This window comes from Onychostruthus taczanowskii, unplaced genomic scaffold (genome assembly GCF_017590055.1).
Source record: "Onychostruthus taczanowskii isolate IOZ18803 unplaced genomic scaffold, ASM1759005v1 scaffold1, whole genome shotgun sequence".
NCBI lineage: Eukaryota > Metazoa > Chordata > Aves > Passeriformes > Passeridae > Onychostruthus > Onychostruthus taczanowskii.
The window spans coordinates 30,203,902-30,230,983 of record NW_024496525.1 but is presented as its reverse complement, the minus strand read 5'-3'; the positions used below and the strand labels follow the sequence as shown (position 1 = coordinate 30,230,983).

The 27,082-nt window shown below is 39.8% G+C and overlaps 1 protein-coding gene across 1 annotated transcript in view; it reads right to left on the bottom strand.

Moving 5' to 3' along the window:
- Positions 1–233: 233 nt before the first annotated feature.
- Positions 234–27,082, bottom strand: part of DYNC1H1 (dynein cytoplasmic 1 heavy chain 1) — a 45,151-nt gene continuing 18,302 nt past the window's right edge. Inside the window, exons 28-78 of the mRNA XM_041401278.1 lie at positions 26,660–26,760; positions 24,996–25,155; positions 24,470–24,713; positions 24,092–24,275; positions 23,383–23,595; positions 22,984–23,222; positions 22,727–22,883; positions 22,107–22,334; positions 21,642–21,872; positions 21,393–21,533; positions 20,915–21,148; positions 20,118–20,324; positions 19,900–20,021; positions 19,391–19,556; positions 18,991–19,154; positions 18,600–18,729; positions 17,674–17,807; positions 17,302–17,416; positions 17,019–17,180; positions 16,728–16,942; positions 16,437–16,641; positions 16,127–16,300; positions 15,912–16,031; positions 15,664–15,784; positions 14,865–15,060; positions 14,121–14,238; positions 12,965–13,180; positions 12,200–12,412; positions 11,882–12,009; positions 11,310–11,463; positions 10,441–10,587; positions 10,207–10,357; positions 9,767–10,020; positions 9,486–9,620; positions 9,296–9,390; positions 9,029–9,203; positions 8,114–8,189; positions 6,912–7,072; positions 6,430–6,541; positions 6,287–6,347; positions 5,813–5,936; positions 5,372–5,485; positions 4,918–5,088; positions 4,554–4,771; positions 4,259–4,362; positions 3,678–3,889; positions 3,055–3,208; positions 2,099–2,241; positions 1,549–1,717; positions 1,061–1,188; positions 234–613 (exon numbers count right to left, since the gene is read on the bottom strand). Coding sequence (XP_041257212.1) covers positions 485–613; positions 1,061–1,188; positions 1,549–1,717; positions 2,099–2,241; positions 3,055–3,208; positions 3,678–3,889; positions 4,259–4,362; positions 4,554–4,771; positions 4,918–5,088; positions 5,372–5,485; positions 5,813–5,936; positions 6,287–6,347; positions 6,430–6,541; positions 6,912–7,072; positions 8,114–8,189; positions 9,029–9,203; positions 9,296–9,390; positions 9,486–9,620; positions 9,767–10,020; positions 10,207–10,357; positions 10,441–10,587; positions 11,310–11,463; positions 11,882–12,009; positions 12,200–12,412; positions 12,965–13,180; positions 14,121–14,238; positions 14,865–15,060; positions 15,664–15,784; positions 15,912–16,031; positions 16,127–16,300; positions 16,437–16,641; positions 16,728–16,942; positions 17,019–17,180; positions 17,302–17,416; positions 17,674–17,807; positions 18,600–18,729; positions 18,991–19,154; positions 19,391–19,556; positions 19,900–20,021; positions 20,118–20,324; positions 20,915–21,148; positions 21,393–21,533; positions 21,642–21,872; positions 22,107–22,334; positions 22,727–22,883; positions 22,984–23,222; positions 23,383–23,595; positions 24,092–24,275; positions 24,470–24,713; positions 24,996–25,155; positions 26,660–26,760 — 8,225 coding nt within the window. The 3' untranslated portion in view covers positions 234–484. The remainder of the gene's footprint in view (positions 614–1,060; positions 1,189–1,548; positions 1,718–2,098; positions 2,242–3,054; positions 3,209–3,677; positions 3,890–4,258; positions 4,363–4,553; positions 4,772–4,917; positions 5,089–5,371; positions 5,486–5,812; positions 5,937–6,286; positions 6,348–6,429; positions 6,542–6,911; positions 7,073–8,113; positions 8,190–9,028; positions 9,204–9,295; positions 9,391–9,485; positions 9,621–9,766; positions 10,021–10,206; positions 10,358–10,440; positions 10,588–11,309; positions 11,464–11,881; positions 12,010–12,199; positions 12,413–12,964; positions 13,181–14,120; positions 14,239–14,864; positions 15,061–15,663; positions 15,785–15,911; positions 16,032–16,126; positions 16,301–16,436; positions 16,642–16,727; positions 16,943–17,018; positions 17,181–17,301; positions 17,417–17,673; positions 17,808–18,599; positions 18,730–18,990; positions 19,155–19,390; positions 19,557–19,899; positions 20,022–20,117; positions 20,325–20,914; positions 21,149–21,392; positions 21,534–21,641; positions 21,873–22,106; positions 22,335–22,726; positions 22,884–22,983; positions 23,223–23,382; positions 23,596–24,091; positions 24,276–24,469; positions 24,714–24,995; positions 25,156–26,659; positions 26,761–27,082) is intronic.

Here is a 27,082-nt window from a genome sequence, read left to right as displayed (position 1 = left end):
GTTATTTCAAGTAAGACCCAGTCCATTGCAAGTAATTAATGCAACGGCCTGATTGTCACAGCAGATATCAGATTTTGTGTCTTACTGCACTACAGACTTACATTCCAAGGTTCCTGTTCCTGGAAGTTAGATTGAAGAGCAATTCATAGTTATTCTCTGAAAAGATCATGGGTATGTTTTCCAGACCAAAATCATCACTAAGAATTAGATTAACAGAAACAGATGGTCAAAACTTTTGCTATATATTTTATTTAATATAACATAATCCATCAAATATCACATCTACCAATAACCCTCTAAAAACCTCATTCAATCTTCCTTCAAAGAAATCTCTCTGGCCTATCAGCTTCCCATTGCACCGTCACCTTTCCAGCCAACTTGACACAAATCCATCTGCTAACCTACCCTGATTAAAAAAGTACAGGTGAGCACTACATAGAAGACTGACACTTACTACAGCATTAACCAGCGAAAATAGATTTGATCACTCAGTGCAGAGAACTGCAACACCACGTTCATAGAAGCTGCGGGGATCTTCCTTGGTGGCTATTTCAAAGTCGACGGTGAAAATCAGATCAGCACGAGTGAAGTTCAGATAAACTGGTAAAGTAACCTGGGGAAAAACATGAATATAGAAGAGTTCTGTAAGACAGCTGAAGAGTGTCACAGGTTTCTGTAACACTATATAGTACCAATAAGATGGGAATTTAGTCTCAGATAACTCAGTACTCAAAATATGAGGAAAAAACCTCATATGTACTCAGTACTCAAAATATGAGGAAAAAACCCCAAGACTTAATAAATTCACAGATGCTACTATAGATATAAATCTGAGTTTTGACTTGAACAGCGTTTTTGGCTGTCTCTCCTTTTTATCTATCTACAAAGCAAAGACACAGTCAGCACTAGATCTGTTTGCTGCTAGCCCTGAAATCAGATGTCAACTGACACCAAGAGTAATTAGAGAACACCAATTTGATTTGGTGTGTCCGGTACAAGTATCCATGAAGCCTTAGGAAAGAATTGCTAAGGATATCTAAATATTTTCATCAATACTTACAACATTTGCTTTTTTATCAGCATTTGTCTGCTTGATCCAGCGAAGCTGTGTAATGGGCAGGACAGTTGAAATAGCATTCGAAAGCGACAGCTTGTTGTTACTGCATGTAGCTCCCTGAAGCTTCAGGCCTGCAAATTGCAATGCAGTTTAGAGTTCTAAGAGCTTTCATACATCCAAAGGCTGTCTCCCTCTGTATCATTTAAGGGCTAAGTCCACTAAATGAGAAGTATTTCATACTGCAAAATGAAGAGGTTGTAGGTGATACACTATGCAATACCATTTCAATATATACTGACCCTTGTCTTGAGATTAATTAGCATTGGAAGTACTTCCCTAATAACTAATGTCAAACTAATCTGAAAATACTTTCAGAAAGCATGTATTAACTTTTTCAACAACAGCATCTTTTTCATTTGACACAGCCCATTCAATACCAGAAGCTTCTGAAAACATTTCAGAGGAAGGTCCCGTCCTTCAGCTCAGTTTACCTGTGACTCCAAAGCTGCAGGCATCCAGGACTGCATTCTGGGTAGTTGTAACATTGACCTCAAGACAGAGTTCTTCAAGGGACCAACTGTTTGCCTGGGCAACATATTGTCTTGTAGCAGTAATATATGCCTCTGGTACAAACAGGCCACCCAGGCACACATGGATGTTCTATTTAAGGGGGGAAAATATAGGGAAAAGAAAGTATTTCAGCTGCAGTATTAATGACTATTACAAATTCTTCAGCAATCTATTTACATTAAAATGTTCCTGCTGCTACTGGAACACAGTGTAACTGCTAAGATGCTTTTTGCTCTAAGGCTTTGTCTCTCACTGTTCCACAATACTAATGCTCCCTCTGATCTCTGTGCACAGTTACTCTGCTAAGCCTCATCATGCTGTGATCAGGAGATGCTCAGCAGTATTTACAGACATTTCAGAGAACTGACTGAAGTTCATTGACTGAGAGGCTATTTAGAAGTCCTGATGTGAAGACTCCAGAAAGCAGTTACACAGCTCCACCAATAACCCCGAGAAGTCAGCACAAGGTACCTTCAGTTCTTTTGCTCCACCAGATGCAGCTGCCTGGGAAATATTCTGGAGCTGTTTAATGCGCTCACTGAAGTCAGACACCCACTGGATAACAGTCATGCCAGCTGGCACTGTGTAATGAGACCAGCTACGAGGCAAAATACCTACAAAGATGTGATTAGAATTAAGTTTTGTCCATATACAGGTTGAAATTACACACGATATTGAAACTTTGAAGACTTGGACTGCAATATCAGCCTCTATTTTAAAAGGCCCTTCAGTAAGTGAAAACACTTTCAAAGATCACAGAGCAAATGGCCTCCAGGTCTACTCTGTATTTAAAATGCCACCCACTCACAGATACCCTTCAAAAGCAGCTGCAGTTACACACAGCTTTTTACTGTAAGACCTAATCTTCAGCTCTGCATGAAGATTTGAGTTCTTTAGAAAAAAAATGAAGAGATCAAGTATCTGTGTTTCAGAAAATGCTTTTGTTCAAATCACCATGTATTACATCATGCAGCATGTCTGTGAAAATTCCACATGTATGTACCATCTTTAAACAGAAATTCAGAGAACTTGAATATTTTCTAGATTTTATAGGACCAATACTGTTCATTTGGTGGTATAAATAACTTTGTTCTGTCAGAAGTCAGAAATTGAGATAATTTAGTAAGATTTCAGCCCAGAAATTAAGCTGCTAATATAAATTGTACAAAAAATTGCTATTAAAGCTGAACTATTATATTATTATTATTATAGCCTAATTATTAGGCTATTATCAACCTCAACTTGAAATCTCATATCAAGCCAATGGGAATTTTATGCTCAAATTTAAGTTACTTGTGTCAAATGACAAAGTCTATCCACATTTTTCTACCATTTTTGGTTTTTTTTAAGCTGCTGACCACAGCAGCCTCTTACAGAGTGCAAGCAGCAAAGAGAGCCCTGGGAGATGCTACTTTGAATTGCCATACCTTTCACCAGCTCATTTATCAGTGTACGCAAATAGTTGGTTTGTTTCTTTTTCCCTTCACACACTTGAACCACGTCTGCCAGGTCCTGACGAACATCCTGGAGCAGCTTAGCTCCCATTTTCACCTCTCTCTCAAAGAACCGGAACAAAGGATCCTGATGGTCAAAACGTTCAAAGTAAGACGGAGATCAAAATTCTTGCTGGAAAACTGCTCCAAAAAACAACCCCCAAATTCTGTGTGGATGGAGCAGTAACACTGACTACAAGCACTGGACAGGAAGATGCAGCCTGTGGTGCAGAAAGTGATTGCAGAAACTATTTTACAACTAACAATCTCCTCTCCCTTGGAGAAGCAAGAAAGTAGAAATCACAGTTGAACAATTACTGCAGACTGCCTGGCAAGACTGTTTGCCATTGCATTTCTTCAAATGTTACCCAAAAGATGTACACCAGATTTTGGGAGCATGTCAAGAAACCTAGCATGTTATTACATGGCTATGGCACACAAAATCAGCATTGATACAGGTTCCATTGACCCCTCAGCAGTGTAGTTGGTACTTCTAAATCACAATGCACCTGAACTTGTACTTTTCCTATGCCCCTATGAAATAAAACAGCTCTTACTTTAATGTTTTCCACAGTCCGCTTCAGATGGTTTAGAGTTTGTGGGATAAGGTGAAGCCAGTTAGAGGCTGTGGTGTGCAGTGTTCTCATCCAGGCTGGGCGTCCATCTGATGTAGAATCAGTTCTTGTCTTCTTCTCAGTTTCTGCATAAGCCAGATCATCCTCATCCTCCAGCATCTGCATTTTCAGCATTTTACTGATCATATCTATGCCTAAAACAGAAGATGGGCTGTTAGAGAAGCAATGGCATCAAGGTTAAAACATCCTACTACATGCAACAACCAGGACTTTCCATTATTCCTAGTCTAGACCTAAGATTCAGAAGTGCCCAGCTGTAGGTGGCTCCAGAAGCTTATAATAGAGCTTTCCAGAATCAAAATTGCCATCTGGAAGACTCAACGTAACTGGCTTTTTTGATTCACAGGCTCCGGGTCAGTTTTTGGGTTACTCAAAAACCAATTATGTTGAGGGAGAAGAAGAAAGCTATTGACTCTTTAGCAAAACTTGTATTTCTCTTCTGCTTTTTAGTTAAAATGGTGGCCTGGTACTCTATGGAAGACATTGCTAAGTTCTGGATTTACCTTGTGTGGTGAGAAGAACTTTCTCTGCATTATTTGGCAGTCCCAACCATGATGGTGTTTGTGTATCTGGGAGCATCTCAACCCACTGGACAAACTCTTCACGCCTGCAAGTCAGAGTTTTAACATTCATTAAAGGGTTTCCTTTGCTAGAATGCCAAGGCAATGCTTTGCCTGAGACAGATGTTGACACAGCACAGAAATACAGGTTATGTGCTTGGTTTTTTTCATCTTTGTATGCAGTTTTCTAACAAAAGAAAGTTTTACATAAGAGATCAGGATAAGGAAAAAATGATACCTGATTCCATCTGGCATCTGAATATCTTTGTGTCCATCAACCTTGCAAGCCAGTTTGAATTCACTGTCAAAACTTAAGGTGGTGAACAGACGTTCCAAGAAAGTGTTTAACAAACGTTGATCAAATTCATTATCGATACGACCTCCATAGATAGACTGAGCCATCAGTGTCTTCAGTGCAGACCAGGGGATCTTATCAGGAGAAATGTTCTGGCGACCCTACAAATAGCAGGAAACAATTGTTGAATTGCCAACAGGTTTTTTGTGCCTAATCATTTAACTTCCTTAATTTTTCCAGAACAGACTGTTTCAGTGAAGATCCAAAGTACTTTGTTACCTGTGCCTAAGTACACAACACTACTTGCCTTCGCTGTATCATCCAGCCAGGTATCCACTGTGTCACAGGCAGATCTCAGGTCAGACTCTCCAAACTCGTACTTCTTGGACCAGCCCAAGGGAGCATAGCGCAGGCGCTCTTGGATAATGGCATGGAACCAGGCAAGGAGGAAATACAAACGAGCACGCTCATTTGGAGACTAGAAATGGGGAGGAAAAAACCAACACAAAACCAAACTGTTACTCAAGTGAATTGATAAAACCAAAGCCTGATGAAAGACTAGAAAGTATCAGATTTAATGCTAGATTGCTACTGAAACTGAATACATTCTACCTACAGAAAAAGCAAATACTACTTTGCTTGGGTGAGGAGAGAAAAAACACTTCAGGTACATCTTAGTATGTGAGGTTTTATCATCTAAGGTAAGATTTCAACAAACAAGTTCTTCCATTTAGTTTCATCAAGACAAACCACAGCCTCACCTTGCACATCCGAGAAACTGGAATGCTACTGAAGGTCCTCAGCATGTTTGCCTTTACACCAGGAGGAGGCTCAAACACAAAGATCCGGCCGGCACGTAATAAATTCACTGGCACCTAGAGAAGATCAGTAAGCTCAAATCCAGCTGCTTTAGCCTTCACTAAATTAAATCCCAGCACAGTCTGCATTAGTTTCAAAACCTCATGGTGAGCATATGAAGTACTGCCTTTCTTTTGGAGGTTAGGGGAATCAGCAAAAGGAACAGTATCAAGTTTACAGCTACAGTTCAGTCATCAGAAAGCAAGGATAATAACTGCCCTGACAGGTGTGGACTTTCCTTCTTTACTGCAGAAGGCAGAAAGAGAGAACCTTCCCTGGGGAGCACTCTTAGCTCTGCAAGCCAGTTACTCTGCAAGATACCCAAATTTTAAAATCACTGTTACCTTTGGATTAATCTCCATGGTAAGGAAGAGCCTGAAGCAAGCATGGGGTTGCAGGGAATGTAGTTTCTTTTCTAGCTGCATGAGCCATCCAGGAGCCAGGTGAACGTTCTTCAGCATTACCCATCTGAAACAGAATAAGTGCTTTTTAGTGAACAGCTTATGGATCCTGGCTGTGATCATCAGAAAAAACAACAGAATGTATCAATTCTACAGATTTTCCTCCCTCTTTTGAACTTGCCTTCTACACAGAATCAGTTACTATGTACTGTAAATGAGTTAACTTTCTTGTTTTGTAGGTACAACCTACTTCTCCTGTAAATATTTAAACAGATGTGCTTACTATTACAAACTTAAATTCAAAAGATAGGCCTACTCTTTTGTTTTACTCAGTTTTATCTCTTTAACCAATAGATAACTTCCCCCTTCTACCTTTCTACTAGGCAATATTCTAGCTAAAAATGAATTAGAACTTACCTTCCAGATTTCACTGCTGTGTTTATTGCTTTATCTGCTTGGTTAAACCCTTCAGCAGAACCTGAAAGACAGAAGGGTTGCTAAATCTCTTACTGTTAACAATTTCATTTATGTTTAGATGTTGAAATAAGGTATGCTCTTACCAATAGCAATAGAAGTAATCTGGGTATTCTGCTCAGCTGCAAGGTCTTCAACGTGACCACTGGCATCATAACCAGGCACCGAACACATCAGCACAGGGGTATTTGGTTTCACCTGTGCTCCAAGAAGTTGAAAAGGATATGAATCAATCACTAGGTAAATATGAGAATGCAGTAAGCTCATTTTTCTCTCCTCTCTGTACAACTAAAACCATTATGTTACTCTTAGTTTTACTTTAACAAAAGAAAAACAATCCACTCCTCATACCAGAGAAGGGAAAGTGGAAGAAATGTTCATTGGATAAGTGTTTCTCCTCTCTGTACAACTAAAACCATTATGTTACTCTTAGCCTTACTTTAAAAAAAACCCAAACAATCCACTTATACCAGAGAAGGGAAAGTGGAAGGAATATTCATTGGACAGCTTAACTCATTGTGGAACTCATGCAAGGTGGCCCTAAGCATTTCAAATCCAAGTAGTTTACCTCTGTATCCACAATGTGTGTCAGATCCAAAGGCTGCTCCATAATGGACATGAAAGACTCTCCAAGATTTGTTGAAACAAAGGTATGTGCCATGGCCAACAAACGATCCGGACGGAAGGCCTGGATCAGAAGCAAGCGATGAATGGCCTGCCCAATGGGAGCTGGAAACAGGAGACAGGATTAGATGGACCCTCCTCTCTTCAATTCTCCATTCAATTTCTCCCCATCTTGTTCTGAAGACTGTATATTTAGAAAGTTAATTATCCTTTTGGAAGATCTGATGCAACTTTTTAATGAAATGCTTAATATTCTGTTTTAAATTTGACAACTGAAAAAAAATTTAGCATCTTCAGCTGGTTTACAAAATCTACAGCCTAGAATTACTGACATGAGTGATTTTAATTTCCAGGGACAACAGATCTTTTCACATCTCAATCACAAAATAATCTGCTCTTCTGCTAGAGTTTGAAGTCATCTAAACTTGACTAGCATGTACAGGGTAGATAACCTAGAGCTGCTTCAGTTAATGTTCCAGCAGCTTCAATAAGCAGCTAGTAAATATGAACTTAGAATCCTTAATCTAGGAAGTGACAGGAATGAGCCTGGACTCATCAAAGACAGCAAACACTTCCTAAAGTTACCTTTCAGATAGGGGAGGAACTGAAGGGCAACAGTTACCCTCAAGTTCTCACTCTTGAAAAAATAGCACTGACAATTAATGTAGCAAGAGGTAATTTCATGCTTAGGTACAACTGCAGGTCTAAAAGTCTACTAGACCACCCTGTCCTCAGAAGATCTGTGTCTTGGAGCTTTTTAAGAGTATTGGGATAGCTCCAGATTGGCAATGACCAAGGTTAATCTCAACTATTATGCAATCTAATGAGATTGTAGAATTAAGTTTCATCCTCACAGGAAGACCAGATCACAGGGTAAGGTGCAGCAACCAAGTGTCATAACTACTACTTAGAGAACAGTTTGGCTTAAAAAAATCCAGTGAGAACAAACAAACCTCCCAAAAAAACACAAAACGACCCAGAACCAAACACACTAGACTTGAGGTTTTTCTACAATCCCAACTTTATGATTTTCTCAACCATTAGGGTCCAAAATTAAATTCTACTTTAGAATTGCTTATAAAATCATAGTAACTACTTAGATCAGTACAGTAGGACTGATATGGACAACAGTGCATCTTCACTTACTTGCAGGTTTCTCTTCAGTCCAAAGGTATGGTACAGTCTGTTCTGGGGAACTGCTGTCCAGCCAGATACAGAATTGCTGTATTGAAAAAAAAAAAAAAAAAAAAAAAAGGAAAAAACCTGAAGCTGACTTTCAAGATACCAGAAACATACAGCAAGGACATGTAAAACTCAAATTACACTTTGTCTATTAACCTATCTTTAGATGTGCCAAATCATTTCACTGATATGCCTCATTTCACTGATAGCCTCCAGCACACCTGATTCTACAGGTCTCTATCAAGTCCCAGACCAAGCTGTAAGTTATTTTACCCCAGGCTGAACAGTTTGAGAAAAATTAAATATAGTAAAGAGAATTCAACTTCTAATATAAAAATTTGGCAGGGCAAACCAAACAGGTACTATTTAAGATATGGACGTAATTTATGACACACAGTTTCACAGTCGAGACAAAGATGTATTACTCTTTGAACACTTCAGTCATGAGAAGGTGCAGTGTTCAGCAGCTGAGTACCATCCAAATTGATTCACAAAGGCACGTCCAAGAGCTCACAACAATGAAATTATGTGTGGCTGGGGCTGCTCCCCTCTACTGCATAATTATCACACAATAGTGGCGCAGCAAAATACATGCAGTGTCACGCTTTCTGCTACCATGGGAACCAAAGCTGGTCAACCATAAAACCAGAGGCATGGTGGAACTGTAGATGAATGATGAACAGTGCTGGTCTTTACAAGTTTCACAGCTGGGTTATGAGGGAAGTAAGAAGATTCATTTCCACAACTACAACTAGTTCATCTTTAGGACTTCCCTTCCCACAGCAGGAGAGCTTGCTGGTAAGCATGAAGCTTTTCAAGCAGACACCTGAAAAGGTTAATAAGATAGTTCAGTGGAGACAGAACCTAGGCAACACTTACCTCATCAGCTTGAACTTTTGAAACAAGGTCCTTAAATGCAGGAAGGCAGCTCAACCTCATCATTGCCTCTGTTTGCTCTACAGTCAAACCATTGATTTTGGGGAGAGATGCAGTGTTTAGTACAATCTCCTTCCCTCTCAAAAAGTGCTGGAATTCTGCATCGTATGTAGGCTCCCTAATGTTAAGGGAAAAGAAGACTTTAGCTAGATGCCTTCAAGACAGCCCTCCCTTTTTCAACTAAAGTGAAGCAAGAAAACAAACATTTACCCAATAGTGCCTTTCAGTTTGATCCGGGCCAACAACATGGCAAACGTTATGTGATCCTGGTGCAGCATGCCACGTGCCACTCGGTTGAAGGCCACCTAAGGAACAAAACAGAGAAGTAATGTAAGAAGCTTTGAATTCTGACCCTTCAAAAATTATTAAAGAATTACATGTATTAATTAATAAATTGAACCTGAAAGAGATCCTTTGTGATGATTGAGAGACGATGAGTATGGTCTGTAATTCCCTTCAGATTTGGGTTCTCATACAAGACATTGTGATAGATGTCCAAGAAAAACTGGAGGGAGTATTGGTACAGGAAATGTATCTGAAAGAGAAGAGAGTTTATTTTTCCTCTCCACAATCCTACTGTTTGATAACCAACAGAGTATGCCAACCAAACTGCAATACTGGGCAGTGTGTGTTTAGCTTTGACTAGCAAACAATCTTCCTGAGAGGAAGAACTCAACTTACCTGTTTCAGTGACTCCATAGTGAAGTAGATACTGCTGCAAGCTGTAGAAAGAGGCAAGTACTGCTGGGAAACAGTCTCCACTTCTTGCATGACAATATCAGTCTCTTCTACTTTTCTGGTGACCTCTGCTGCTTCCTTCTTCAGGTTCTCGAGTGTAGTAATGATGGTGTCATCATCCAGGATACGTCCCTTCACTTCATTAAGTGCTTGGAGTAGAGATTTTTCCAACTGACGTAAGCGCAGCTGAAATTCACCTTAATTCGAAGAAAAAAAGTCATATATACATATTGTACAGATATGTTAAAGAATTATGTGAATTGTGTGTACTTTGCCATTGGGCATCCTGTAAAAAAGAGTATGACGACATTTCACTGTGTACTCTTAGAGTAAATCCACTGTATTCTTTTAGAACAGGAGAAAGTTAATTTTGGTAAACATACCCTGAAGCTTGAGGAGGTCAGAGCGTTTTTCATCAACATCTGGTCTTTCAGCTTTCAGGACTTCATTCAGACACTGGCTCTGCAAGCTGCTGCGAGTTACTGTGAAGTTCACAAATGTAACACGAGAGCAGAGGTCTGGTGGGAATTCAACCTGTCACAGGAAACATGAAAAAGTTTTCTCAGCTCTCTTCACATGCCATTTCTACAAACAGGACTGCTTTTGATTTTACTTACTGTTGGATCTCTGGTGGAAAGGAAGATAACGAAGGATGGTGACAAATCAATATCTTGATCTCCCAGAGTAATCAGAACTCTGCCTCCAGTTCTTCGGACTTCACGATTCAGAACAGGATTCAGAACTGGATCATAGCTCTCCACATCCTAGAAAGACAGACGTGTTAAAGACTGTTGTTTGCAAATGTCTCATGCTAAAACTCCCAATCCAACAGGGGCTTAAATTCTGGTAAGCAAACAATTGGCAGTTGGTTTGGAACAGGGATCACATTCAGAAGAATGCACTTTAGATGTGTAAAAAATTACAGCCACTAATAATAGGAAATATTATTAGTGGCTGTAATTTTGTTAGCTCTACTGCAGGTAAGCCCTATTCTAAACAGCACAAGCAACAGTTACTGATCTTTTCCATTTCCATACTAAGAAGTGAAAAACATACCCATTTTCAAGTGCAAGTCAATTATTCCTGTAGCTGCCTATTTCTTCATATTACTGAAATTTCTCCCTGATAGTTAGAGCAGATTTAATTCTAGATAACTAACCATCTTAGTTGCCATTATCTATGACTAGAGGAAGCACATAAAAACAAAGGAACAGATAGGTTGCAAGTCATTTTATAGTATGGAAAGATAATTCCAAAATAAAAGAATTTCAACTTGAAATGGTGGAAAAGGAAATACCTTATTTTGATTTTGTAGCTCACTAATTCTTCTCAGGACTAATGTCACATGTATCACTAGCTTACTTGTTAAATTGTAAATAGCAAATAAAGTTGTTTGCATGTTACTAAGAGAACAATTGCAAACTTTTCTAATACATAGGACAGAATTCAGGAATGTAAATAGCTTCTACAAAATCATGCCACTAACCTGAACTAGAAGTGGGTTACCAAATCTCAAGGCACTTTCCAAGTTCTTTCTGAAAGCATCATCCAAGAAGCTTGTACGAGTTATCTTACGGTCTTTATATTCATTCATGATAAACTCTGTAGCTTGCCCAGAGGGATCGATGATCAATGGATACCTTAAGTTAATAATAAAGCACTTTCATTAGTTCGGTTTTGACTGCAGTGTCTAAGCAGTTTTATGAATTTACATTGCATTATTAGTCTCAACTCTAAAACCTTGTTTATTCCTTCACTAAGCTGAGGCAGGTTCAATGATTCCAGTTTTGAAAGGTAGGTTTGTATTTGGGCAACAAAATAGCTCAAATAACAGAATAGTTCAAGCCAACTTATTTTAACAGCTAAGTATAACAAAAAAGGCAAGCAAAGGTGAATGAGAGTTTTTATGCTTACGCATGGTTGAGAAGCTTTTATGAACATTAGAGCTTCACCTCCCAGTGAAACAGTGCTTTGCAGCAGCTACTGTGATTCAATAAGTGAAAACCCTGCCTGGTGCTAGAATGTTGCTTAAGAACTTCACATCTTAGAATGAAGTACCTGTTAAAGCGTTTGAGCATGATGGCATTCTCCGTGCACAGGTCATCTGCAGGCAGGGAACTCGCCTGCCAGCGCAGCCGCTCATCGGCGTTGGAAAGGTACTCGGTCCTTGCGATGTCTGTGCGGAACTGCAGGAAGCAAACAAAGTCAATATTTCACTTGACAGTCTCCAAACAGCTGGTGAAGACATTTTAAGTAAATGCAGCTCTACAAAGCTGCAACAGCTTTCCAACAGCTCCATTCTTTACCTAGCAATCCTAAAGCTTAACCCCTGCAGTAAATCAATTTATGGTTAACTTATCATGGCTGTATCTTTACCTGGATATTTGCTTGCTGCAAATGGTGAGACCATGTAGTGAACAGATTCTGACGCATCTGCTGATCAAAGTAGCCAGCGTAGGCAATAAAAGCTCCTGAAAGTAAACAGTCTCCTGCAATAGTGGACATCTGGTTTTTGAAAGTTTCACTTGTCTTCTCCCATCTTTCACGTTCAGCAGAAAGACTCTTCAGAAGAGCTGTGCTACGGTTTACCTAGAAATAAGTGGTGAAGTAAATTCTTTAGATGATGAAATGTTCCTACATTACAAGTCTCTCAGAACACTTAAATTCAGACTCAAGGCCCAAGTTAAATTTAAAAGCCCTGAATGAGATGAAATTTGGGGTTCTTCAGTGCTAATTTATTAAGTTGATTCTAACTGTTACCTTGAGGAACTTAGAAGTGCTAAGTACTAGTAGAGTAGCAACATACTAATGATGAGATCAAGTACAGAGAGAAACCCATACTCCCCTCCTTGAAGTCCAGTTAAGACATTACAATCCCACTACATCCATGTCTGTTTTCAATGGCTTTCTATGTATTTTAAACCTTATGAGAACTGTCTTGTTAATCAAGTAGCAACATGAGTTGGTATTTTTCTAACTCCAGACAGGCTTCTTAAGAAGCCTCATGACACCCAGAGATGAAACAGTTCAAATGCACTGCACAGGGGAAGCAACCAAGTTCACTCTCAGATTCGAAGAACAATTCAATTTCAGACTGTCAAAGATCAAAGAATGAAAAATTATTGGTATATGAAGTCTTACTTTTGCTTCAACAGCAGCCAAGTCTGCCTTAATAGCTTGAGCCTCCGAAATCAGTACTGCATACTCTTCCTTGTAACGGGCAATACTGGCCTCCAGATCACGAATCATCTGCTCCACTTCATTTGCTTTCTGTTGGTTGTCTTTGGCATCATCCTCCAGCTTCTGCAGTTCATTGCGTAGAGGTTCCACTCTTTTCAACATGTCAGCATAGTTCAGCTGCCAATGGAAAACAGAACCTTTACACTTTCTAAAATTACATGTTAACAGGAACCACAGCATTCATGTATATACTATCAACTGCATCTTTTCAAATTTATGTACTTCTGACTTGTGTAAGAATTAATAACTACTTAAGAAAAACTTAGTATTGTTTATCAGTCCCTAGGACTCTAGTTTAAACTAAGCACAGAAACATAAGTAATTGCTTTTTGTAAGATCCTTGTACTGCTCTGTAGATTTACACAAAGTTATTTAAATGTTCAGACTCCATTTAGAAGTGCACAGCATTGTTTTATATAAATATTCAATGGGGTGTCCATGAAAGTACTGTGCCAATCTGCCCTTCTTAGCAGTGAAATGAGTAAAGCTAAGCCACAGAACAATTAGGGCAGGACCTGTTGGCAAGATTCAAGTTAAATAGAGTTTCTCCAGATCAAGCCATTCCAAGCAGGCACAGTTTTAATGAGCCAAGAATTTTGCTGTATTGGAACACCAACAGACAAGTAAAACCACTCTTCGGTACCTCACTCTGAGGGGAAGATTCCCAAAGCCTATTCCTTTAGGACACTTACAAGTATGCCTTGAGTGTGTCCTACTCTGAGGCAAGACAAATGAGTCTCATTAAGAGGACTACATTGCATTTTCCACTGGCCTTATTCTGCAGAATGACATCACGTACAGAAAGTATCCACCAGTGTTCACTGTAAACCTGAAGTTTTTCAGTGCAGAGGCTGTATCACAACTGGCCAGTAATTCTCTGGCATGGCACTATATATATCCCATAAGCATTCATCTAAACCATCTACCCCATTTCTTAGAAGCAAAATAGTTTGCAATACTTAGCTGAATAAAGGCAAATTCAGAGCCTTTAGACATTGCTATGTGCCTTCTGGCTCACTCTTTTCACCTTGCCTTTGCTTCCTCAAGCTGCCTTTACCTGTGCAATTGCCCATTTCACCATAGGTCCACAAGCCAGTGATGCTCTGTTTACAATTTCATAGTTGTAACTGGGATTTGACAGGTAGTTTTTCTTCATCTTCTCCCGGATGGCATCACTGCAAGGGAAAAATTTTTACAGACAGCATGAGTACACTATGTCAGCACACAGGTGCTCAGTATTCCTTTATCTAGCCTGCCTTCCACAGCTGCCAAGAAACATTTCCTGTCAGTTTTGCTGAGTAGTAGCTGGGATGCTCTGTAGTTGTTTCCGAAACTACAGCTTACAGGTGATAAAAAATTTTTATCAATATTTTAAGATTAGTCATTCATAAACTGCTCAACTCTGGAGCTGGAAGGGAATTCAGATGTCTCTAGTCTGACCTTCTGCTCCCAGTTAGAGCCAGCTAGGAAGCTGACCTCCTAAGCTGAATAAAGCCCTCAGCAGCCTGGTCTGTTACTGCTGCAAAACCACTTTCAAATGACAATGTGCTTTGGACAGCAACATACTGCTTTGCAACCATGCCACTAAGTCACACAACAAGCAGTTGCTTTGCCTCAATTTTCACGATACACCTCGGTTTCAGCAGTCCATTTCCTGTACCACCTGACTGTTCACCCTGTGCAATAAGCTGGTGTCAAAAGAAGTCCAATGCTACAAAGGAATTACACAGAGAGTCCAGTTAAGACCCTCCATTCTTTGTAAATGGTTTGTTCACATAAATATCTCACAGTTGCACTTCACCTGATTTCCTCAGCAGAGAAGTTAACAATGGTTGGAATGAAGTTCTCTCTCATGATGATGGAACGTATTTGTTTCCAGTCAGTGGTGCTTTCACCTAACAGCAGGCAGATGGACTCCAGGGCCAGCTTAACTGCTGCAGGGGGATTAGCCATGGAACGGACCTCTACCAGGTGCTGCTTCTTTATTGACTTCACAGCTAAGCAGTGCCAGAAAGATGCAGAGTGTTGATTGGGAAGAAAACAAAGAGTTAGCAAAGCCCAGCAGAGTACCCTGGATTTGCAAAAATGATTTAAGATTCTAAAAAGGAGTATGAGGTTATTAGAGAAGCAGATACTACTGAATAACTACTATATTACAAGACACACGTCCATAAATACCAACTTGCCAAATGGGCACCGGCAACTTGCTCTGCTGCCTAAAAAGGATTCACTCCAACCAGTGATTTGTCTACCCAGTTTAATGAATGGCCAGCTTGACTGTATGCTGTCTGTTCAGGAGCAAGGCATCACTGGTCTTTCTACAGCTGGTCTGCCAGAAACTAAGCCACAAGCCATAAAAGGAGTATAAAGAATCAGATTGGTACTATTACACACAGGAAAGGAAGAAAAAAAAAAAAAAGGCACAGCAATCACAGCTCAAAGACTGAATTTAAAAGAAGGAATTTCTTCAACTCTGTTCAGCCCCATGGTATGAGCCTATGCTTCTATTAGACAGGATCAACCCAGATAAAAAGAAAACACATTCCTATAGAGCAGTTTTAGATCCAAGACCACAGTGTGATCTCGAGGTGCTAACATACCATTCTGAGCTTCAATGACAGCAGGCTCCACCTTGTCAAGATCTTCTTTCACACTCATCTGCTTGTCTGCAATGACCTCCTGCTGCTTGTGCAGCTGCTCCTGAATCTCCTGGCTCATAACCTGTAAGGAAATTTCACAGAAAACACACTGCTTTTCAGAAGCTGAAATTCTTCCAGTACTTGGTCTGTAGGCTCTGTTTTGTAAATAAAATAGTTGCTATGCACAGAGATTTAACAAAACTTTTTACCTTTTTCTTCTCAGCTTCCTGTTGGTCTTTCACCATCTTTTTCAACTTGTCATTGGCTGCTGCATTTTTCACTTCCAACTCCTGACTCTTTATTCTTAGGTCACGTCTCAATTCCTCCACCTAAGATCGATTGCAAGACGGAAGAGAGAATTCATATTGAGCATTGACAACTATTTACTCACTCCAGCTTTACAGAGGATTTTAAGAATACATACCTGATCAACTGTTTCCTTGATTTTTCTAAGACCAACATTCAGATGCATTTGCTGTTCCTCCAGTTCACTTCGCTTCTCATTGAACAAGTTGGCATAATGGTTGATGAAGTCCAAATAGTGGCGTGGTGTGATTGCCATGGTTCTGCCTCCTCGTTTTGCCAGCCGAGCATTAGCCTTTAGGGAACAAAGTGTTGTAGAGTATGCACTGTTTTAAAATTTATTTGGATGCCAAGGGTCATAGATTTTAGGGAACTGGTGAATGATGCCATGGCCTAGAGGTAAGTGTAAGTTAAGCAGTGTAATAACATACCTGGTGAAGAGTCTGATGAACAAACACACAGCTATTAACAATAGCCTCCCTGTGCGATGGCGGTTGTGGCAGCTTATCGTACACAACTGGCATGTAATCAGGCACAATGTAGTTTGGTTTCTCGAGATCCATTTTGCTTGTGAACTCTTTGCCAACTTGGTACAGTGCCTCAGTTGACCAGTCTCCAAACCAGTTCAAGACACATCTAAAATGCAAAGCATTTGTGAAGACTTCCCCAAAAGTAGAGTTTTAATGGTACCTATAAAGTATGTTGGAATATGCAGCAATTACCTGTTGAAGAGTGCAGGAGAGGTAGCTGCCCTGTCCTTCAGGCCCTCAGAAGATGGATTCATAGTGAACACTACATGGAGATTGCGAATAACTTGGCTGGTGAACCATTTGTAAAGTTCCTCATGTGAATCTAACATTAAACCTTCTTTCTGTGCTCCTTCTTTACACTGAGTCATGAGAGTAGCATATTCATCTCCTTCAAAGAGACCAGGAACCTAATTCAAAAGATAGTTTTGTTGTAGCTTATGGTTGCAAAATGGTGCAAAAAATATTTATTTAAAATCTTCTTACCTCTCCATTGGCTAGGAGAGTATTCATTCTCTCCAGGAATCCAGAATCCAAGACGTTTGACTCATCCATAATAAAAGCTATTTTTTCATTTTTGCAGCCAGAGCGTCTCAATACTGTCCTAAGGTCTTCATCAAAATCTTCACCTGTGTATTTTCTGTGAACCTGGTAAGAGTTTACGTTGGTCATTAATATTTTGGTTTAGCTTTTAATGGGATTTTAGGGGTCAATATATAAGTTGGAGTTTTGACTTACAGGATTTTAGAAGTAAACTTAGCACACCAACCTTGATTTGGTAGACACTCAAACCGTTCATCCAGGCAACAAATCTTGACAGGGTTGTTTTCCCTGCTCCACTGACTCCAATTAGCAGCAAGTGGCCCTGTGGCTGACGGAAGATTCTGAAAAAGAACACAACCAAGTGTGATTGGTAAGTGTTAGCAACTTACTGAAGCGTTTCCTAGAACACCTAAGCTTCACGTTAATACCAAAACTGACACACCTTTCCAGATAGGATCCCACTATCTGGAAGCTGGCAGTATATTTTCTATAGACATCAATGAGGCTATACTCCATTCTCACTCTGTACTGAGGCTACTCTGGTTTAGACTAACTCTCAATACTGCTTATATGAGCAGCAATGGAAGTCTGAACTTACCGGTCAATTCTTAACACATGATCCAAGACTTCATTGAACAGGACAAGTGGTACATCAAGTTCTTCTTCATAAAAGACTTTAAGCCTAGCTTTCACATAGTCTCTCAATTCTTCTTGATCCACTGGAATATAATCCTAAAAGAACCAATACAGTCAACACAGTGTGGAATTTAAGATTAAGGGAATTTGCTTAGGAGTAAATTTATAAGTACACCAAAACAGAACTACTAGAACTACTTGAAGTAGCAATCCTCTACAAAAGCTTAAGAATACTATAGCCATTTAACTTGCACAGGAACATGTCCACTGCCTAGAGCGCCACAGGTATGAGCATGGAGTTTAAACACTGTATGTACTGAACCTACCATAGGCTGAGCCTGTGCTGCCAGTTACCAAAGAGACTGGGAAGTAGCACTACAGACTAAATCCCTTTTCCAATTTATTTTAAACAGCCTTTCCTAGTCACTTCCTATTGGTCAGAGATGGGTAGCAAGCTAGGTGGACTTTTGCCTGAACTTACCAGGATTTGTACAGGTTACCCAGATCCCAGATGCATCACTTCAGATTATAAGAAACAGGTCACCAGAAAATGTGTAATATCAGTATTGCTCAAGGGTCACTGCCTTATCCAAGAGATTCCGTAAGGAATAACTGTCACCTGGTAGTGTCACAATATTCTTGAGAAATATTATTTTATACTGCCTTTACATTCTATGGTGGCTCTTAAAATAGCATCCCTGGCATAACAGCTATTACATTTGTGGCAGAGTTCACTTCAGATAATAATATTAAAAATTTCTTGGATATAAATTTAACAGCATGATGGGCACCAATTATCACTTTAATACGATCGTAAGAGCTGCATCACTCAGTTGCATCTAACCTATTTAATTTTGGGGTTTATTTATTTTTTTAATTTTAACTTGCCTTTGACAGCCAGTTGCTGTACAAGATAGGTCTGCTCATAGCCTTTTCTTTGTCAATGTTGGGGAAGTGTTTCAGAGCAACCATGTCAATGTTCTCATCAGTCCAGCGTCTCTCCTCATCTTCCACAAGTCTGGATAAAGAATTAAGTCAGTGAGTACAGTCCTCTGTAATGGGAGGATATAATCATACCACATGGCAGCACTATGACTGAAGTGTATTTTTGCTTTCTACTACAACTCCTAAGAGAGTCAAGCTGCAGTGAAATGAAATAGTCTCACTGGTATTCCAGCTATTTTACATAAAACACACTTTAGTTTGATGTGCTAATAAAAGCTGGCAACGAGTAGGCAACTTTTTATGGTTTTTCTTCCCCAGCTCATGAATTTTTTACCTGTCCTGGAAGAGACGTAAGGCTTCGTGAGCCCAGATCCTGATAAGGCCTTCAACTGGTAAGGTTTCCAGTGGTCTTAATGCTTCAAATATACCTCTCACCCAGCGAGTCATTTCACGAGGTGAGTAGATGTAGTGTGGCTGTGTGTCTTGAGTGAATCTCTCCTAAAAATGTAAACTTAATTAGCTACTTTATCTCAAAGATGCACCGTATTTTTTACAGGACTTGGCATTGCAAGGTATTACTGTGACAGCGTAATTCAGTAATTTTTGCCAGAACTCAAGTAGTTTGTTGAGTTCTTGTACATATATTATCCATGTAAAAGGTTAACAACACATGTTAAATGAAGCATAGACGAAAGTCTTGTAACTGGAGTTTGAAGTTGCACTTAACAAGTTACCTGAGACATTGTGTAGAATTCTACCATAGCAGCAGTGAGAGGCTCTGCGTACGTGCGAAGTGATGGGATCAGCCTCAGCATTGCACGGTTGAATGTTCCATATATCTGAGTAAGTGAAGCTGGTCCAGGATAGTCCACATAAACCACAGGAACATGTCGTAAAAATCTGAAAGATTAGCATATTACACAGTACAGAAAGTCAAATTACTATCTGTATTCTCTTTGTCATCTTTTGCCAAAATTAAATAACTGCTTGATTCAAAGCTATCAACAGCAACTGTAGTTGGTTTGATTGCTCCCATTCCCAAGTGTTTCAGACACAGGATTCAACAGCCTGAGTCCACTGCTGGGCTGTCACAGTAAGAATCAAGCAGCAGATAGTGCAAAAGCAAGGAACCAAATTTCAGCACAGGTGTTGTTAAACAAGTGTTTTAAGAACAGATTACATAATCAATTCTTTAGTTTTGACTCCTATTCTATTGCTACCTAGAATTTATTAGAAACATTACCTGTGTGACAGAGGTTTTCTTCCAGGATCAGTAGGTGGATTACACGCACCAACAAACTGAATTCTCTCCAGTTTCACCCATGTCTGGTCAGATGTACGGTAGAATCCTCCATGTTCCACCATCTGGAACAAAAACATACAATAAAATCAAATCAGTGGAACGTTTCATTTCCTTATAAGTAGCTGTTCTGATACAGTTGATTATAAAGAAAAACAAACCTGTCTAATGAAGGATATGACTCTCTGTGTGCCATACTTATCCATATCTGGCAAGTTGATTTCATCACAGAACAGCACCAGCCACTTTCCTAACTGCACAGGAGCCAGCACCACTCCATTAGGGGTACGCCTGTATTCACAGTAGTGATCAAAAGTTTTCAACAGCAGTTCTGGAGTGGTAGCACTTGAAAAGTTGAGTCCAACCACCTTAAAAAGAGTACAGTAGAAAAAAAATTAAAATACACTAAGGACTGAAAGAGAGTGTATCAAGAGTCCTGGAAACAGGCATGTTTGGCTGTTCACAATGGAAGTACATATACCATCCATATTAGAAGAATATTACCACACATATACAGCCATATACAGCCTAGATACTCTTGCTTCCCACTGCAGGTTCTCCATTTACCATGCAGCAATGCTTCTTGCCCAACCCTGTATTTTGAAGACGACAGCCTCATATAACTGTCACTCCACCTAAATACACAGAGGGATGAGAGCTACTCTTAAACATTTGCACAGGTTTTTAAATACTGAATGCATGAGTGCTCCTGTTACTGAAGTGGCAAAGGAAGAAAGCAGATTTATGCTAAAGAACTTGAGAAATTAATTTATTCTCCTCGACATAATTTTTATTTTTTGCTATGACACATGACTGACTGAGGTGAAGCTATCACTGAGCTCTGGCCAGGAAATAAATTCCATGTTATCTTTAGTCTTAAGAAGATTAAATACTTGCTACTACTCTGTAATTCACACACCCATGTGCACAGACACACACACACAAGTCTCTTGAGTACCTCCATGTCAGGCAGAGCTCTGAGAGCACTGAAGAGGGTCATGGTCTTTCCAGAACCTGGTGGGCCACAGAGCACCAGAGGTTTGTGCTCTGCCAGCCAAGTGTACAGCAACGCTTCATGGCGAACTGTATCTAGGGTTGGCACTACAACATCAGGAGCTGCAACTTTGTGTGTTTCAACTTCAATTTGAGGAACTTTGGATTGCCATGGCACCCATTCACCTGTAATGGACACCTAGAAGCACAAAAACATGATCAGACAATTTAGAACAGGAATCCAGTGCAACCTTAGTTAAATTTATTTTTTTAAGTGACATCAAATTTGATGTGTTTATTTAAACAAGCAGCTTGTTTGCTGAAGTGTGAAAGTGTAAAATTTAAGATAGTCCAGCTGTATATTCTCCAGGTTTGCCTCCAAAATCTAAAGCAAGCTTTTAAGAAAACAAAAGAGCAACATTTCTAGCACAAGAAAGGTTTACCTCATAGTCAATTATAGGTATGTTGGGTGCAGTTGGCAGTGGCACAGTGGTGATTCTCCTAATGTATTCTCCCAGCTCCGCTCTCATTTTCAAACGACTGTCTCCAGAAAGAGACCACAGTATTGCATAGACCAGGTACCTCTGTAAGAAGCAACAGCAGCAGCTATGAGTTTTAGAAGGGAACAAAGCTCAATGAGTAACTCAAATCTAGGCAAACACAGGAGTCACTTCAGAGCAGACTGCACTTACCTGGATGTAACGCTCCAGCTGGTCTATCTGCATCGGGAAGTCGGGATGGTTGGCGTTGTACTGGGCCACGTTGCGGCAAGCCTGGTGCAACATGGAGAACAGAGAGCCAAGGCAGCGCAGGCGTGTGAGGTCCATGATGTGCTCCAGCTTGAAAGCGTGCTCAAGTGCCTTGGTCACCAGGCCATTGGATGTGAAATATGGCTGCATTATTGTTGCAGCATCTCTCTGAATCTGTTGGGGGAGACAAACACTGCTCTAAGCATTTGCTTCTCATTTGGACTACTAGCCAGAAAGAAAAGATTTTGTTGAAGGTTTGAAATGCTTCATATTAAAAAAAAATAAATCAAATAACAAATAAAGAGGAAGTCAGCTTTCCTATGATAGGCTGTCATATATTCTACATATGGTGTACCTGTGATACAAGCATTTTTACTACTCTATCCCATAATAAAACCTAAGTTATACCTGCAACATTGGGGATGCTGCTTCTTCTCCTTCATCTTCTTTGCCCTTTCGCCTGCGCTGAGCTTCCTCCTCACCTTCATCCAGAGGAATGCTTCTCAGTCTGGCCAGGAAGTTATTGAATATCATGTCTGTACTGAGAACATCCTCACTGAACCAGACCATACCACACCGTGACACAGTAGCCAAAGTGGCGTATTTCAGATCCTGTACTTCAAACATGATACGCACCTGAAAAAAAGAAATTTAAGACAACACTGAGGTGTAAAAACAATCAACCAAAACAATACAAACACCCTATCCCTGAAAAAACAGAGAGCTTTTAAAATGTGCAGATTTGCATTTAGACTCTGAATAATAACATCAGCATCATACTGTCCTAAGGTAAGTTCATAATTATTGACATTTACAGTAAGACTTAGATAATTCACATTTTGTCTTACAGGGTCAGAGTAAGTGTAACATTAAATGTTTCCACAAAAACCCTTTACTCCAGCAAACCACTATTTGAACTCACTATTACTTTGCTTGTGATGAGAAAGAGCCACAACACTAGTACATATTAAATTAAGCCAACAAGGTTATACACAGCACATAAACACAACATAAAAAAGTAACATTACATTTGGTGGGAGGCTGAGACGTTCTCCATTTGGCAGAGTCAGAAGTTTGTTGTCATCCAGAACAGAGTTCAAGTTCTCAACCCATTCAGGGTCTACATCACCATCAAAGATAATCCACTGACGTTTTTGTAGTTCACCTCTCACATTGTCTATGATTCTATATTGAAGAAAATATTCATTGAAGGAGAGAATTAAGGTGAGATTATCCTAGGCAGAAATGTACCAGCCATTTTGTATTTGTGCTATTAAAGACTTACTTTCTCAGGACATGTGTAAACAAGCCATCTGTCCATTCCCTGGTATTTGGATCCAAAGTACCATAGAGGTGATCTTTGCTGATTGCTTTTGGATCTATAATGTGAGCAACACCTTCCACACCCTCCAGCCGTTCAAGGGCCTTCAGAAGTACTCTCCAGGCCATGCTCTTTCCACTTCCAGAGGGACCAACCATCATCAAACCATGATTTATCTGTGTAATCTGATACAGCTGAAGAACCTGTGACACAATAACATACCAATTAACTTCAGCGGGTAATCTAAGCTTTTAGGTAGTTTAAGACAAGAAAAATTTAAAAGCTTTTGACTTTTCGTAATATAAAAGGAAATTTAGTCTTATACATAAACTTCAATTGTACATTTTCAGTTTTAGATTTTACCTTTTCAACCCACATGCCACCAACTTCTTCTCCATCACCATAGGTAAGATACATTTCCTGACACACTTTCTTAAGTTCTTCTCTCAAGGCTGTCATCTCTCCACGGTGATACTGTACTCCAGGGAATACATCAGAAAGGAGACTGAACAGCAGTGGAATGTCTTCTGCAACCAGTTTTGGTACCATAGTTTCACATACACTTTGGATCAGGATCTGCCGAGAGAGAGTCACATTTCATTGAAGATTTGTTAAGTTCACTTAAAACGTGTTTGACAAGGAATACTTCACTAAATAATTTACTGATTAAGTACCAGTCCAGGGTAGTATTAGTCAGAACAATCGCTGATGTGGTTTCAACTTTGGAACTATCCTTTTTTCTAGTTCTAGTTCTAGGAAATCTAGGATTTCTTTACAGTTTATACAAGTCCTTCTTATGTCTCTTCATTATGCTTTTGGCATTAATTGCTGAGATGCTGTGCAGCAATAAATGTCATGGATGCATCACCTCATATGAATAATTTTTTCACTATGATTCAGGGACTTAGAAGTCATGTTTAACTCGGTGCTTTTAAGCTATCAAATTACCTTTGGTAACTAATATTATTTTGTTCATATGGCTTAATACTAAATAGTAAACACTGAAGAGTTACTTTCTTTGTTTACTGTGCACCCTCTATCACAGAAGTAAAGAACTTTGCACACACATTACCTCTTGCTCTGGCAAGTTCTCAGCGATTTCTCCCTCATCAACGACTTCCCCACGCTCTTCCTTCTCCCGTTTTATCTTCTGAATCCTCTCCCTCTTCACATTACCTGCACTAACCAGCACACTCTTCAGTGCTCTCAGGCCAAAATCATAGTGACTTTGGGAGGACAGCTGCTCATCACAAAGCCTAAGAAGCACAAGAGACAAAATACAATTTGATTCTCAGTATGAACCAACATAACACTCAGTAAATGTCACTCTTTACTTGAAACTGTTGGTTGAAATGATTGCTGCACAATGTGCTTAGTGAGTTGTAAAAAATATTATGGCTTTGAACAGTAAGTTCTATTATTACTGACTGGAGCCAAACTTGTTACTCACTTGAAGAATGGTACTATCTTATTGGCAAGAACTTCAGCAGTACGGAAACCTTGGGAGTACAGCATGACCTGGGCAATCAACTGACGGTCTGGTTTTGTCATTGCCAAGCTACGGAACAACTTCTTCAAATTGTCAGGCAGGTTAGATCTGCCTGCATAGCCAGGATTCATCGTGATGAAGATAGCCATGTCAGGGCTCACTTTGACTTGTTTGTTCAGCAGCTCGCAAGTAATGGGTGTTGCAGCTGAAAAGAAAGTGCATTTAGTTATACCTGAGCCAGTGATCCATCACTCTGAGAACTGAAGTCATACATTCTATTTTAGTTTCTAAAGTAATGGACAGCAGGTTCTCCAGTACTGCAACTCAAACAGTAAGAATTTTTACCAGCTGAAAGTTACATCAAACACTGAAGTTTTGACATAAAGTAGCTTCATCCTTGCACAATTTGCAAGAAACGTAGCTGAGCAACAAAACAGCATGACAGATGTTAGAGAAGCATGAAGGATGTTAGAGAAGAATTACATACTCTTGTCATAGTTGGGGTTGGAATGCTCTCGCAAGGCTTCCTGGATGCACTGAACTTGCTGTGAAACTGCAGAGAGCATTCGCTCCTCCAGTCTGTTGAACTCATCGAAGCAGCCCCAGGCGCCCACTTGGCAAAGTCCCACAAAGATGCGTCCCATTGCCTGAACAGAGAGGGGGAAATTCACTCAATTGCACTGTCAAAAGGAGCAGAGAAGAGCACTTTATACATGCCTCCAAGGCAGGAAGAAGCTGTGGTTTTTTGTCGGTTACTGTATTTGTAGTATTTTAAGAGTTATGAAAGGGTTCTGAAATTCAGATTCCACTGCTCCACAGAACCACAGATCACAGCTCCCTATTACTCCATACTGTACCGCCGTGTTTCCAAAACAGGCAAACTAAGTCCACTGCAAAATGTTTTGTTTGCTGATACCATTAACATCACGTGCAGTTCTAGTCCTTTATTGCAAGGAGGGTACAAGAATTATTAAACATTTCAGAAGAGCAAATTGGATGGCCAGAGTATGATAAAGAATAAACTTTAAGGTAAGATTCTGTAGAAGGCAACATGAGGGAACATGATGGAGGCCTACAATCTACTGGTTTCAGATGAATAAGAATAAATTATTCCCTGTCTTTTCTACTACAAAAACTTAGGAATCATTAAAGAAAGACAAAAAGAAGCTGCCCCTTCATAGTAAGTGCATAGTAATAGTGCACAGTGGAACAATTTGGTAAACATGTTATAGAACAAGTGGATTTAAGGGGAGAAATGGTACATGAAAAAGGTTCATTGGAGCACGAACACAGTAATATTCTTCTGCTGGGACATCCTAATCATCCTAACTGTCAGAGGGAGGAAGGGAGCTGAGGCAAGGAAGAATCACATTATCTGTGATATTAATACTCCCTAGGCATTTTCTTACAGTCATCCCTACAAGCAAATGCTGGCTAAATGGAATCCTGATCTGATCAAAATACAGCTGTACAGAAAATAACCACACATGGGCAACCTGGCAGAGTCCATAAAGTTTAGGGATTCCTTGTCCATGTTTTATACTGTTTTTTATCTATACACTTGACCAAGTGTATATATATATACTTGGTCAAGTGCATATATATACACTTTTTCATTTGAAGATAATTTGCTGTGTTACAGTTTACAGAAACATTTCATTTGGTCCTCAGTTTGAAGATATCTTTAATCTTCAAATATCTGGATAAATTTTCTTAGTTTTGAAGAATTCTTCACATGCTGAGGTAAACTGTGCAGCTGTGTTGTAAAGGATAATTTGGTAAATGTACAGCTACTTCAGTAATCTCGCATCTGCTCCTCATTAAACCAGTACTATCAATGCAGACTACATAGTTTAAGGTACTTTCCTAAACCTGTCTTAAGCCCCTGCTCCTGCACTTCCCCTTCCTTTCCTTCCATTTGCTGTTACAGAACTACCTGTTTAAAAGCCCAGAACCCCGCTCTAGCAATGTTCCATCCTACTTCTGCTTTAGGCATTTTTTGTTACAGAAGTTCTATATGACCAACAGATACCAGCTCAGTTAGGATTTATACATAGTCATCTTGAAAATAAACATTGCTGGCTGTTTCAGGGTTCTGAAGAGATTCCTACTTGTTGACAAATACTACACTGTTTTAATCAAACAGCTTACCTGGAAGTCAAATGTTTCATCACAGTTGAAAACCAACACAAAGCGGCCAAGCTGATGTCCAAGAGCTTTAACAGATTCTGTTTTACCAGTACCAGCAGGACCTGTTTTTGAAATGGGATGGACGTGCTTAGGGTTTATCATCTGAATAGCACTACCAACTCATGTAATCTGCCAGCATGTGAGTTCTGAAGGTACCTGTTCACTCAGCAGGGTTCAAACAAAACCTAAATCTGTTTCGGCTTCCCCCAAAAGACCATTTTGTTGTTCGCTATCTTAGTTAAAAGTGTCCTGGATGTTCATATTGACACTGTATTGTGGGGATGCACATCCTTTCCCCAGTCCACCCCCTAAACCCCATCCTAGGCCACACTATAGTCTCAGGAATGCTTATTAGCCCTTGGCCCACATTAACGGCACCAGCCA